This window comes from Mobula birostris, chromosome 14 (genome assembly GCF_030028105.1).
Source record: "Mobula birostris isolate sMobBir1 chromosome 14, sMobBir1.hap1, whole genome shotgun sequence".
Taxonomy (NCBI): domain Eukaryota; kingdom Metazoa; phylum Chordata; class Chondrichthyes; order Myliobatiformes; family Myliobatidae; genus Mobula; species Mobula birostris.
The window spans coordinates 91,277,274-91,291,492 of NC_092383.1; the positions used below are offsets into that span (position 1 = coordinate 91,277,274).

General features: G+C 43.1%; 1 protein-coding gene across 11 annotated transcripts in view; it reads right to left on the reverse strand.

Moving 5' to 3' along the window:
* Positions 1-1,885: 1,885 nt before the first annotated feature.
* The window catches only part of LOC140210098 (plasma membrane calcium-transporting ATPase 1-like), a 350,393-nt gene continuing 338,059 nt past the window's right edge, over positions 1,886-14,219 (reverse strand). For all 11 annotated transcript variants that reach the window (XM_072278933.1, XM_072278939.1, XM_072278940.1 and 8 more), the window contains one exon: positions 1,886-13,150. In XM_072278933.1, coding sequence (XP_072135034.1) covers positions 12,836-13,150 — 315 coding nt within the window. In that variant the 3' untranslated portion in view covers positions 1,886-12,835. The remainder of the gene's footprint in view (positions 13,151-14,219) is intronic.

Sequence of the window (14,219 nt, forward strand, 5' to 3'; positions counted from 1 at the left end):
ACTTTGTGTATGTTACTCTAGTTTTCAGCAACTGCAGGAATCTTGTGTTTATAGACAGGAGTTCACAACCTGGGGTCCATGGCATAAAAAAAAGGTTGGGAACCCCTGATTTTTGCCTCATCGGAGAACAGGAAATTAGTGGTCAAGATCACAGTCACGATCACTTCTAATTAAATACTGGAGAAATTGAGCTAACAATCTACCTCATCAAGCCCTTGTCCCTTATTGCCTGCCTGCACTGCACTTTCTCTGTAACTGTTACACTTTAATTTGCACTCTAACGAAGGGTCTCGACTGTTTACATAGAATAGTACAGCATAGTACAGGCCCTTCAGCTCACAATGTTGTGCCAACCCTCAAATCCTGCCTCCCATATAACCCCCCCACCTTAAATTCCTCCATGTACCTGTCTAGTAGTCTCTTAAACTTCACTAGTGTATCTGCCTGCACCACTGACTCAGGCAGTGCATTCCACGCACAAACCGCCCTCTACTTTTTTTTTCCATAAATGCTGCCTGCCCTGCTGAGTTCCTCCTTGCATTTTGTGTGCTGCTCCAGATTTTCAGCAGCTGCAGAATCTCCTGTGTTTATAACTTTATTCTACATTGTTATTATTCTGCCTTGTACCATGTCAATGCACTGCTGTAATGAAATTGACCTGTAAGAGTCACAGTCATAGAAAAAGTACAGCACAGAAACAGGCCTTTTGGCCCATCTACTATGTGCCGAAACATTTAAACTGCCTACTCCCATTCACCTGCACTGGGACTGTAGCCCTCTACACCCCTACCATCCTAGTACTTACCTAAATTTCCCTGAAATGCTGAAATCAAGCTCGCACTTACCACTTGTGCTGGAGCTCATTCCGCACTCTCACGACCCTCCGAGTGAAGAAGTTTCCCCTCATGTTCCTCTTAAACATTTCCCTTTTAACTCATGACTTCTAGTTGTAGTCCCACCCAATGGAAAAAAGCCTGCTTGTAATTACCCTATCTATACCCCTCATAATTGTGTATACCGCTATCAAATTTCCCCTCAATCTCCCAAATATAACTCAGGTCCTCCACACTTGCAACATCCTGGTAAATTTTCTCTTTACTCTTTCAACCTTATTAATGTCTTTCCTGTAGGTAGTGACCAAAACTGTACACAATACTCCAAATCAGGAGCATGTCTGGGTATTGAATTGATTTGACTTTATTTCTTACATCCTTCACATACATGAGTAAAAATCTTTGTTACGCTCCATCTAAATGTGCCATGTGCAATCATAGTCATTTCTAAATAAATAGAACAGTCAATGTAATACAGAATACACTTAAATCAACATGAGTTCATCAGTCTGATGGCCTGTTGGTCCTGGCTTTTGTGCTGCGGTACAGTTTCCCAGATGGTAGCAGCTGGAATAGATTGTGGCTGGGGCAACTCGGGTCCCCAATGATCCTATGGGCGCTTTTTACACATCTGTCCTTGTAAATGTCCTGAATCATGGGAAGTTCACATCTACGGATGCGCTGGGCTGTCCGCACCACTCTCTGCAGAGTCCTGCGATTGAGGGAAATACAGTTCCCATACCAGGCAGTGATGCAGCCAGTCAGGATGCTCTCAATTGTGCCCCTGTAGAAAGTTCTTAGGATTTGGGGGCCCATACCAAACTTCCTCAACCATCTGAGATGAAAGAGACGCTGTTGTGCCTTTTTCACCGCACAGCTGGTGTGTAGTATGCAAGACAATTTTTTCACTGTACCTTGGTATAGGTGTCAATAATAAACTATTTACCAATTTAGAATCCATAAGAAATATTCAGTTCCCATTCACATTATGTACAAATTCCACATTCCCCAGATCCAGGACACAATCCCACCAGTAACAGAGAGACACAAACTTTCCATTCCCCCAGATTCTTTATTTGTTTTTAATCAATTGACATCGTTGTCTGAACTTAGCTTGATGGGAAGAGAGAGAGAAGGAGAGGAAGAGAGAGAGATAGAGACTGCACACGTTCATTTACTACAATCTTCCAAAACAAAACACATTCCACCAAAGCACATTTAACTGAAGAGAAAAAAAAATATAAAGGAAGAGGTTATAACTACAGAGCTATTTGCATAGTTCAAAATAAACAAAGAAATGAATTTATTTACAACAGGATAAAAAAGTTATCCATAAACAGAAGGAGAAATATTTATTCCTTTTAATACAAGAAGATTGCAGGATACATTTTTTTTCTTTATGATTCACAAATGCAGGCTGTTTGTAAAAAAATACTCTGAAGTTTCTAGAATCACACTTTTGAAGTTTAAGATCTCGTCGCCAATTTTTAAATCTGATCTTGCTTCTCAAACTGAACTTAGTAGTCATTGATTATATTGTGTTCTGGAAGAAGCTGTTTTGACTATTCATTCCATTCCATCACAAGAACCATAAAAATACATGCAAAACATTTTACATAGAGGTTATATCACTGGTAATGAGAAAAAAATATCAAAATGCAAGATACAGCATCAGCACTCCAAGCTGAACGCTAATGTGGCAAAGCACATTAGGGTGCATATTGCTCTGATCCACCACAGTACGTCATGCATACCACATAATTATTCAGTCATTTTCAAAAATTTTTTAAGCTTTTCATGAGTTTTTTTTTACAAAAATACCAGTGTTTATTACACTAGTTACTGGATACCTCGGTCTTGCTCTTGTCTGCGTTTAAAGAAATAGTTTAGCTTCACTAGTGAGTTTATTGAAGGATGGAATTATTCAAAAACCGAAGAATATGTATTATACATTCACTTGTGCAATGAAGCTGCATCGAAGCTCTCTTTCCCGGTCTCCCACAGTTTAAACTTTCCAAACTTTGCACCGCACCCCCCCCCCAAAAAAAAAGCAGACGAAAACACAAAACGTTGCCACTGCGCAGCTGATGAGACTTTGCCGCCTTTTACAATCAATATTATATTCATCAAAAACATCTTAAAACTTTTAAATGGAAACTGAGAAACTTGGTGGCAGAGTTTAAGAGTCGGGTGCATTTACAAAAGAAAAGCATTCCCTTAGTTCCTGTGTCGAAGGTAAAGAGCCGCAGCAGGTTAACATACAACACTAGGGCAATGAGTCTGGACATTGCTCCCAAGCCTATTGGACACTACTGACTCGTTTCATGGAGGAACACGCACACACACACACACACACGCACACACATGTAAGACACACACGTCTGAATTAATAAGTTTCTCATCTTTCAAGATTTAAGTTAGCGAAGCTGCACTATTTTTGATGCTTATTAAACAGAATATATACCTTTAAGCTACAGCACCATACATTTTTATTCAATAACTTAAGCCATAGTGTGTTCTTTATACTTTTTAGTGTCGCTCACTTTTAAATTAACCCAAGAGAATAGAATATATTATACATAGAAACAGAATTATACACAAAAGCAAAATTCTCAGACCAATTTAATATCAACATAATGTATATAAAAATACTTCAAAAATGGGCACAATTTTTTTATATAAGAGCAAAGATGCCCCAAATGACTGGTAGTAGACAGGAAATTAAAATGCCTACCAATTATCAGTATATCAAGGTGATGACGGCAATGTGTAACGAACATGCATATATCCCACTGCATAACCTGTTAGCTCAATTATAAATCCCTTTCCCTAAATTAAAACTGGTGTTTCAAAAGGAAAAACAACTAGAACATCATTGGCCACAAGGACTTGCTGGAGTGAATTAAATTAGTCACTTCCACTGTTCGAGTTAACAAAATGAACTGCCCAACCTTCTACTCCGGTTACCAAAGAATCTCGTACAAATTCTTTTCTACCATTAGAGGCGAAAGGTTGGATTTCTTCTGAAACATCAATCTTTCACCGTAAGCATGGCTTTTGACTTTAAGGTTTGAAAGTTTCCCTGTTATTGGCAAAGCAACAGATGTAGCCGAGACACAGAGCCATAACTCTGGGAAGAACGCTAACCAATGCGTACAACATTAAAGTGTACACCCAGCGGCCACTTTATTAGTTACACCTGCTCGTTAATGCAAATATCTAATCAGCCAATCATGAGGCAGGAAGTCAATGCATAAAAGCATGCAGACATGGTCAAAGGGTTCAGTTGTTGTCAAGAACAAACATCAGAGCGAGGAAGGAATCTGATCTAAGTGACTTTGACTGTGGAATGATTGTCGGTGCCAGGCGGGGTGGTTTGAGTATCTCAGAAACTGCTGATCTCCTGGGATTTTAGTCCCAGTCTCTAGAGTTTACAGAGAATGGTGCAAAAAAGCGATAAAACATCCAGTGAGCGGCAGTTCTGTGGGAGAAAACACCCTGTTAATGAGAGAGGTCAGAGGAGAATGGCCAGACTGGTTCAAGTTGACAGGGAGGTGACAGTACCTCAAATCACCATGCACTACAACAGTGGTGTGCAGAAGAACATCTCTGAATGCACGACGCGTCCAACCTTGAATTGGTAGGCTCCAGCAGCATCAGACCGCACCGGGTTCCACTCCTTTACCAATAAAGTGGCCTCTGAGTGTACATTTTAAACAACAACAGTAACAGTGAAAAAGAGAAAGCACACTTCTGGGCCAGGGCAAGGTTGATAAGAAAACTGAAAAAAGCCATCAGAAAACTGGCAACCTCCTATCACCACTGTGTTGCTGATTCCCTGTACGGTTGACAATTACAGAGCAAATTGAGCAAGTATTGGAAGGAGAAGATATACTCTTCGGAAACTGGGAAGTAAAGAAACTGTGCATTGCTTACACGGCTGTGCTGACCAGTATTAATGAGGATGAAGGGGGCCTGTGGGTGCTTCTTATGCACAATTTTCTTTGAAAAAGAAAGTTTAAAACACTTGTGGTCCCAAAAACCCTGTGTAAAATATATTTCCTTCTACAGCAACGACACCAAATCAGATTCTAGAACAGGGGTTCCCAGCCTTCTTAATGCCACGGACCAATACCACTAAGGAAGGGGTCCGTGGACCCCACGTTGGGGACCTCTGTCCTGGAGAAATCAAAACCCACTCTCCAAGTTACCTGTTTAACCTTGGGAGCTATTGGTAGGTGTTATGCAAACCCCTTTGTAAGGCAGACCACACAGCTCACTAAGAAAATAATACAATATTGCTTAGCCCTGTGAACCAGTTACTTCTGCTTTTTTTTTTGCCCTCCTCCAGTGGGTGGAGGTACAGCTGTCACCCATTACTGACAAACTGGTCTTAGGGTAGACGGGCCACATTAGGATACCATCAAAAGTGAAGCTCCTGTACCTGAAAAGTGGGCGATTATCAAAGGTGGTTTGATCATATAATTGTAGCGTGGAAACAGGCCATTTGGCCCAAACCTTCTATACTTGGTCCTATCCCTAAATGATTTATTGAGCTTCTCACCTTGATGCTTTTTGAATGATTTCAGTCACTCAGCTTCAACCCTTTTTCAGGAACAGTATACCAGGGACTTACCACTCTCTCAGAGAAGGGTCTCTTCAGATACTCTCCAAATCAGTTTCACAACCTTTTTTATGCATTGAACTAATACCATTAAGCAAGGCGTCTGTGGACCCTAGGTTGGGAACCACTGCTCTAATTCTTTTACCCCCTCACCAGAAACCCCCTGTCCTCTAGTTTGATCTAATCTGAGATGCGGAGAAGTTCCCAGCACTGTATGCTATTGATATCCCTCATAATCTGGCGTACCTCAGTCATGGCCCCTCTTAAAATCCCAACCCTTTGATCACGGAATCCACAAGGAAAATTTAGTTGTTGGTGTAACTTACATTAATTCATGCACTTTCCATCACGCTAACTGATTCAGATAATTGCTAACCGAATAAACACATGGTTTTAAACTGGGATAGGATATGCTTACAGGAGCAACCAATGATTATACTGAACTGAATACCTGCACAATTTCTTTTCGATACAATTCAGCCAAAGTACCAAAAACATGTCGGAGACTTCTGCTACATTCAAAAACTAGAACTCATTAAAAGGTTGAAGAATTGAACTACCTCAATTAGTCAAAGAAAAGGAAACTTCCATTAAATATCACTGGGAAACCACTACAGTACACAGACAGTACTTTTAAATTGTTTATGTATGATTCCACTGTGAAATCCTCACTGCAACAGTTTGGGATGTCTTCAGTCGGTAGAAATACAGCTGGGATTGGTGCAAAAGAACAGAGCAGAATATATAACTGAGAGAGAGAAACAAAGGCTTGAAACAGGAACACAGACACGCATACAAAATGCTGGAAAACTCAGCAGGTCAGGAAGCTTCTGTGGAGGGGAATGCATGGTTGAAGTTTCAGGCCGAGACCCTTCATCAGGACAGGGGTCCTGTTTCTCTCTCCACGGATGCTGCCTGATCTGCTGAGTGCTTTTATTTCAGGGTTTCCAGCATCTGCACAGTTTTGCTGTTGTTTTTCAGCCACGGGGTGCAGGTCTGGTTCCCAGTACCCCACCTCTCACTGCAGTGGGGCTTGGAAAGCCAGATCAGCACATGCACAGATGTGTTCACCCTGACTAATTAGAAATGTGCCTGTACATAATCAAGGCAAAGATATTGTGGGAGGAAAGGAAGGAGGAAGGTAGAGAGACAAAAATCAAAATATGTCGAGACAAGAGAAACTAATTAAAAAGTAGTGTTGAGGCTGGTTGCAAATTCAAACACCCCTTTGTGACACTGTAATTTTATGAAAAAGTAGACGACAGGTCCAATTAGAATGTAGTACCATATGCTTATATTAGAACAAACAGCCACACCGATGATTAAAGAAGTGAGCTTGGAATTCATCATAATCATTTACGTATCAGCTCTGTTGAGCTTCACCAGAAAGCCTCCTAGCTCTTAGCAGACTGTTTGAATGAGAAAGGGAGCCGGTCCCGTTCTGGTGAGTTATGAACCTGCAAGGCTCTTTAACGGGGAAGCGGTATCCATTTCCCACTTAGCTTCCTGTCCAGAGTGCCCAAGGTGCAACTAAGAAGGGTTTTTTTTCTCACTTTCAATGGGACCTACTCAGTGAAGGTGGTTCTTGTTTTTTGCTGTAAGATCGCCCGAAGAAACAACCAAAGTGTTGACACTTGTATCTACACCAGAGATGCAAACTCACAAGGATAAGAAAGGCCTAGAAAAGGCACATCAAAATACACAGCTTGCCAGCACTGGGCAAACAACAATCAGCCTCTGGGAGCTCATGGAAAGAAGCAAAGGTACACACCGTGCCATCTGCAACTGGAAAGAAGCCTCTGGCCAATGGGCTAACCTCCTGAAAACGTGCATTCTTTCATCCCTAATTTTCTTGCAAAGGGTTTCGACTTTGTTGGTTGCATCTGCCACTCCCCAAAGACCACTGAACGGTTCGCTAGAACGATAAGATGGACTCTCACCCTCACAATCTACCTCTTTATCACCCTGCACTGTGTTTGCCCGCACCGCACCTGTTTGTGTAACTTTGACACCTTACACTGCGCTCCGTTTTCTCCCGTACTGCCTCAATGCATTGACACGATCGGCACTGGCAGAATGCAAAGCAAAGATTTTCACTGAGCAGATGTGATGAGAAATCAACTCATTTAGCATTTCCACCTATAATTATTAGTTGTCACCAGCACCAACTCTTCTACGTTTCGAGATACCCACCCACTACCCTCTAACCCTCTACACCCCAGTGACAAGAGCAGACTGCTCACTGGAACTTCGTATACAATTCCATTTTGAGTAACAATCACACTTCTTAAAGTTCCTTTTTGGGTATTATAGCGGTTTGTCAATAAATCAAACTGACTTATTGATAAACTGCTTTGATTCCTAAAGCCCTCAGGTGACCATGGCTACTCTGTTGAAGGATTCCATTACAACAGTGCTGTCCCACCAGTAAAACTGCATGCAGCTATCAGTGGAAGGGAGACCCCTGGCAAAGGAGAGGGTGTGGAGCGATGTTTCCTATAGTGGGCGTGTCGAGAACTAGAGGGCACAGGCTCAGCATAGAAGGATGTCCCTTTAGAACAGAGATGAGGAGAAATTTCTTTAGCCAGAGAGTGGTGAATCTGTAGAATTCATTGCCAAAGACGGCTGTGCAGGTCAAGTCATTGGGTGTATTTAAAGCAGAGGTTGGTAGGTTCTTGATTAGTCAGGGCGGGGAGAAGGCAGAAGAATGGGGTTGAGACGGATAACAAATCGGCCATGATGAAATGGCGAAATAGACTCGATGGGCCAAATGGCCTAATTCTGCTCCCATGTCTCATGGTAAAAAGGACAGCCATGCTCTATTCTCCTGGAACTACTGCACACCCACATTATTCCAGACGTCAAGCCCCATGGAACTCATAACCGAGTTTGTTTTTCACACTTTTCCATTCACAGAATGCAATATTCACTCACTATTTCAGTGACACAGATTTTATAGCGGCCAGTCCTCTCCAAGGGTCGTCACCTTGTCGCGGCTCCCGGAATCCCGAAAGCGACGCTGTCTGACATTGATGCTTAGCTCCTGATAGGGTCACAGGTAGCGGTAAGGTCATGGGGGAGGGTCCAGGCAAAGAACGATCCAACCAAGGCCTCAGCAGTGGAGCTGGCAGAAGATGATGACACATCACAATGGCAGTGAAGGGTCCCCAGTCACTCCATGCCACTGGACCATGACCCCAATCTGCCAATGACTCTGTGATGACCGTACATCAGCCTCCCCATATTAAACAAGGTCACGCTCAGGCATTCTCTGTCAACATCCTGGGTCTTATGTAGATCACGGATCAGTCACCAACGGTCAACCCCTTAGCAGAACATCCTACTCGACTCAAGTGATTGCATCACTACGACTACGCAGTGGCCAGATCCGGCCTAAAGGACCGTCCCTTTAGACCTGGGATGAGGAGGAATTTTTCTGGCTGGAGGGCAGGTAATCTGCAGAAGTCATTCTCACACAGAGCAGTGGAGACTAAGCCACTTGGTGCACCTAGGCAGAGATTGATACGTTCTTGACTGGCGGGGAGGGGGTGCTAAGGGTTACGGTGAGAAGGCAGGAGAATACAACATTTAAGAGAAGTTTGGATTAGTAGATGAGCAGAGCATGGAGGGCTCTGGTCCAGATGCAGTCAGTGGGACTAGTCAGAATCCAACCCTATGTCCTCTGTACAGTGGACTGCAGAAACGTTGATCAACTCCAACCATATCCTGATTTTGGATAAGGGAAACAGGAGGTCATCAATGGCTTATGCTCCACTTAGGAACGAAGGGCCCAAGTTAGTAGGAATAGCAGTTCGGTACAGATTTGATGGCTGAATGGCCAGTTTCTGTGCTGTAGCATGACTCTAATAAGAGTTTAAAAAATCAGCTAGAAGCAGACTTCAGAGGACAAATGGCCTAATGCTGCTCCTGTATCTTATACTCTGATGGAGAATTGATTGAAACCTAGAAGATTGTGAGGAGTTACCACAGAGAGAATGTAGGTGCCACAAGGAGAGTTTGCATAGACTGGGACTTCATTCAACAATACAGCACAGATAGAGGCCCTTCAGCCCAACGGGTCCATGCTGACCATGATGCCCACGAAGCTAGTCCCAATTTCACCAGTGCCATCTTAACACATACCAGTTTCACCCATATAGCCCTTCAGGGAGTTACAACAGGGCACGCGCTACTTTCTTCACACAAAATAGGAAAAAAAAAATGTTAAATCCAGACAAAAATTTACAACTCGCATTCCCTCGCCTCTTCCATTTTGCTTTCTGGATCCTCAGCAATTAAAACGTTCCCAGTTCAGCAGATCGAAAGGTTACAACCAAATACAAAATTTATTTGCTTCCCTCACAGTAAGATCAGAAGTGGTTGGAAACACTCAGCAGGTCAGGCAGCGCCTGTGCAGAAAGAGTTCAAATTTCAGGTGGATACTGTTAATTTTTCCACAGCTTTGAAGAAAAATCATCAACCTGGAATTCTGACCCGTTTCTGCCCATGAAGGCTGGGTATTTATTTCTGATATCCTTCATCTGCAGTATTTTGCTTTGATTTTCTAAGGGGGCTCCATCCTCAGAATCTTGTTTGCTCAAACATTTTTCAGCATCAGAACTTGTGTTCTGACAAAGCGACTCTGCAACCATAACTGAAGGGGAACAGACTCCGAGGAAAATCCCTCAACGGGACACTTATTTGAACTCCAGAAACTTTCTGAGGACCTGGAACTATTTCTTACAGCTGTACATCTTTATCCTAAGGTGTGAAACACAAATAAATCAGCAACTTTTCCCAGTGAGAAGCACATAAGGAATACCTGTTTCTGTACAAACAATTTAATGCATAGAGGTTCAAAATATTATTTTCAAACCCTTCATAGATAAGTGAATCCTGGCAAAGATTTCTTTTTCAACTAAACATTATACTGTGGAACTGCAGTATCTATTTTCCATTGGTTTATTAATTTATCAAAGGTAAATTACAACATTACCTTTTGTAATAAATCTATAGGTTTTCCTTGTTAATTATCTTCCAAAACTTACAACAGCTTTACAAAGTGCCTTAAGGAAGCTGCCTGCCCTCGACATCCCTTTAAACCTTCCTTATGTAGTACTATGAAACAAGATTACATCGAAACCAACTAGAATTAAATAAACATGGATAGTCTTGAAGTGTTTGCTTAATGCTTACAACCCGGCTTGGGCCAATCAACACTAACATTTTTTTGGGGTAATTCAAAGTTTACCTGTGTCTCAAAAGTCTTGCAGCAACGTCTCCCGTAGAAAGTGGTACTTTTACCTTTACAGATGTCACAGTGAAAATGACCTCATATTGATGGTATTTATAGTGGAGAAGGACTTCAGGGAACTCGAGTTCAGCTGACCTCATGTTGACGGGATTTATGGTGGACAAGGACTTCTGGGAACCCCTAAGCTCAGCTGGAGCTCATGTTGACGGGATTTCTGGTTGGACAAATACTTCAGGACAACACACACAAAATGCTGGAAGAACTCAGCAGGCCAGGCAGCACCTATGGAAGAGTCAATAGTCAACATTTTGGGCCAGGACCCTGCTTCAGGAATCCTCCCATATTGGACCAAAACTTTGACTGTTTACTCTTTTCCTTAGATGCTGCCTGACCTGCTGAGTTCCACCAGCATTTCGTGTGTGTTGCTTTGGATTTCCGGCATCTGTGGATTTTTTTTGTGTTTTTGAAGTACTTCAGGGAACCCCGGAGCTCATGTTGATGATATTTCTGGTGGACAAGAGCTTCAGGGAACCCCGGAGCTCACTGAGCACATGACAAAATGGCAGAAAACCGTACTCCTACAATCAAGAGTTTTGTTGACAATACCTGAATATTGAATTGGGGGGCGGGGGCAATCCTATCAACTGTTTAGTGCTACCAGTTACTCACAATGAAAGCAGCTAGTAGCTGTATAACCGGTTTTGCGAGGTCACCTTCCTGAAAATTCCCTGAATTTTTGATGCCCACTGTGCTGACTTGGCAACAAGATGCTGCGACACTGGCTAAGCATCACTGACTTCAAAAGATTAAGAAGCCACCAACCCATGGGACAAAATCCTGACCAGGCTCAGATGCAGAACACGGGGTAAGCTCATCTGGATACAAGTGGTGTATGCTGCTACGTCCAATTGAGCGCACGAAATACTCACACGTAATGCCACTTAAAATGGTGCTCTGCTTTCCAAGGAGTTAGGCTATGAGATTTCCTTTCCAATGAAGCCAAGTATATGTTTAGTTACAAGCAGCCCTGAGAAACTCCAAGGAGAGAATGGCTTTCTGAATTACACTGCCTACAATAAACTTTGAAAATAAAGTGGCAAATAAGCTGCTGGAAAGCTGTACTCCAAATCAAATTCTCACCATTTATTTGTTTTAATCTCGATTATGCAACTGCATTGAATTTGGGCAAGATAGGGAAATCTGGTGTGAGGCTGTTCTTGATTTCTCAGGATGTGGCTCTTTATCACAGCCAGCAGTTTCAGGTCTGGAAGGAATTGCTGTTGAGCACTTGATCAGAGTGCCATTCTTGGACTTGGGGCCGGGAAATTAAACAGTTCAGCGTGCATTTGCCATGACCGCTCAGCGACAGCTAGGAGTTGTTATTCCCCCCTCTGGATGCCAATGGACACCATCCCCAAACCCCACCTGAAACACCGTCCCTTCCTTTCCACCCAGAACGCCGCTAACCTTGGCGCTCTGGAAGGGCCTGGAGGAACTCTCCCGTCAGGTCCGCCACTTTGGATCTGACCAGCTGGCTTGTTTGGAAGTTGATTGCAAACACCTTGCCACAGGCCAACAGGATTCTTAGCGTGAGGGTGACATTATGAAGAGGAAACTGCAATTTAAGAGACTTTTGCCTCGTATACACTTCAATAAAATGTTGATCTGATTATGATAATCGAGTTGGACAAACTGCACTGCTTTATGGCATTGTGAGCCAGGACAAGGGATTGTGGGTCACTTTCAATGAAATCTATGGCGTTTCCAACTTCAACAAAACCTGAAGTCTTGTAAATTGCTGGTGCTGATGACAGGAAGAGTAAAAGCTTTAATATAAATTACACCAAATTAGATTTACCTATTAGCATTCTGGTCTGCTTTACAACCTCAGAAGGCGTTTTGAGATTAAATGGCACATTTGCCGGTAACATTTCCTCTTCCCCCAACGCACGAGACATTTTAGGATCTGAGGGTTCTCTCCCCCACCAACACCCCCCCCACCCCACAGACTACTTGCCAACTAAAATACAATTTTTTTTTTTGTTTTAAACTTCCTGCAAGACAAGTGGAAATAGTGTGAAAGCAGCAGGTGTAAGGTCGGAACACAGGGAGGATGAGGGACGGTCAAACAGATGTCTCAAGACTGTGTAGAGGGCTTCCCGGAGTAGAGGAGGCGAACTTGTTAACGTCTGAGAGAGGGAGGCTGATCCCACTGTCAACAGCATTGTTGTTCTTGTTGGGTGAACGGGGTGAGCTGGGAGCTCCGCAGATGGTTAGTCCATTAATTTCGACGTCCGTCTCGTCAATCAGGGGGATCCGAGGCTCGTCGTCTTCCATTCCGAATTCAGGGTGGGTCATGAAGTTGTGGATGGAGCTGCGGGATTCCGGCTTCTCTATCCCCTCGTACAAGGAACTACGGAATGCATTCACCACTTTGATCTGTGGGGCAGAGGAGCCAAAAGCAGACAAGTTAGAGAGGCGTCTGACCCGGCCGAGGGGAAGCGTGCGGTGAGAATGGAGATCGTACATATTGTCGAGATTGTGGTCAGGGCTGGGTGCGGTGGAGGCTGTAATATAAATTAACACAACACTGGAAATGCAACTATGACAAATGGAGAAAAATTAAAATTAGTTTCAACCGAAAATTCCGAATAAAGATACAGCACTTATATGGAGACTCAATGCCTGATTTAAATGGTAACAAATTGGTTTTTTAAGCAAAATCTGATTATTTATGGTAAAGTGATGATAACATTTCTGGTAACTACAATATTTGAAGGAAAGGTCTTGACAGTGGTGGGAAGATGAGAACATCATGGGTGTCACCAACAGGGAAAGTGGAGATTTCTTATGATGAAGTCCAATTAGTTAGTGGTCTTTGGAATAATGAGATTGTATGAACAGGAATGAATGGTCAAAAAGTAACAAGACTCTAAAATGTATACTGTAGAGAAAATCAATAACTCCATAAATAAATTTAACTCTGCCACGGACAGTTCCAGGCTCAGCTGCGAAACAGGAGGGTTGGGCACGGGGTTAACTACCACATCCCATAAAAACCCAGAGCTACAGAGACGCCATCAGCAGCTCCATAGACCTCATCCCTGGGAGAAGAGGGATCTTTGAAGATGGGCTGTACCTGGGGACAACCTGAAAGACTGGCCCAGGACAGAGGGATTCTGGCAAGCGACAGGTGGTGGCTTCTGCCCCAGTGGGGGAGGAGATAGGGTTAAGTAATTTTGTTGGAAAAAGCAACACTGGCTAAGCAAATGTGAGCACTTTCTTGAAAAAAGTATTGCCAATTTCCCCTTCCAAACAATGTCACACAGTTCCAAGGGGCTGTGTGAACAGAGCTAAGGGTCTGTGCTTAGGACACACCACTCCCTTCGAACGGTGGCGTTAAACAGTCACCAGGTTATCGATGGAAATGGGCGCCAAAGTAGCATGGCGGTTAACATGACGCAATTACAGCTCAGGACGTCAAGAGTTCAGAGTTCAATTCTGGCGT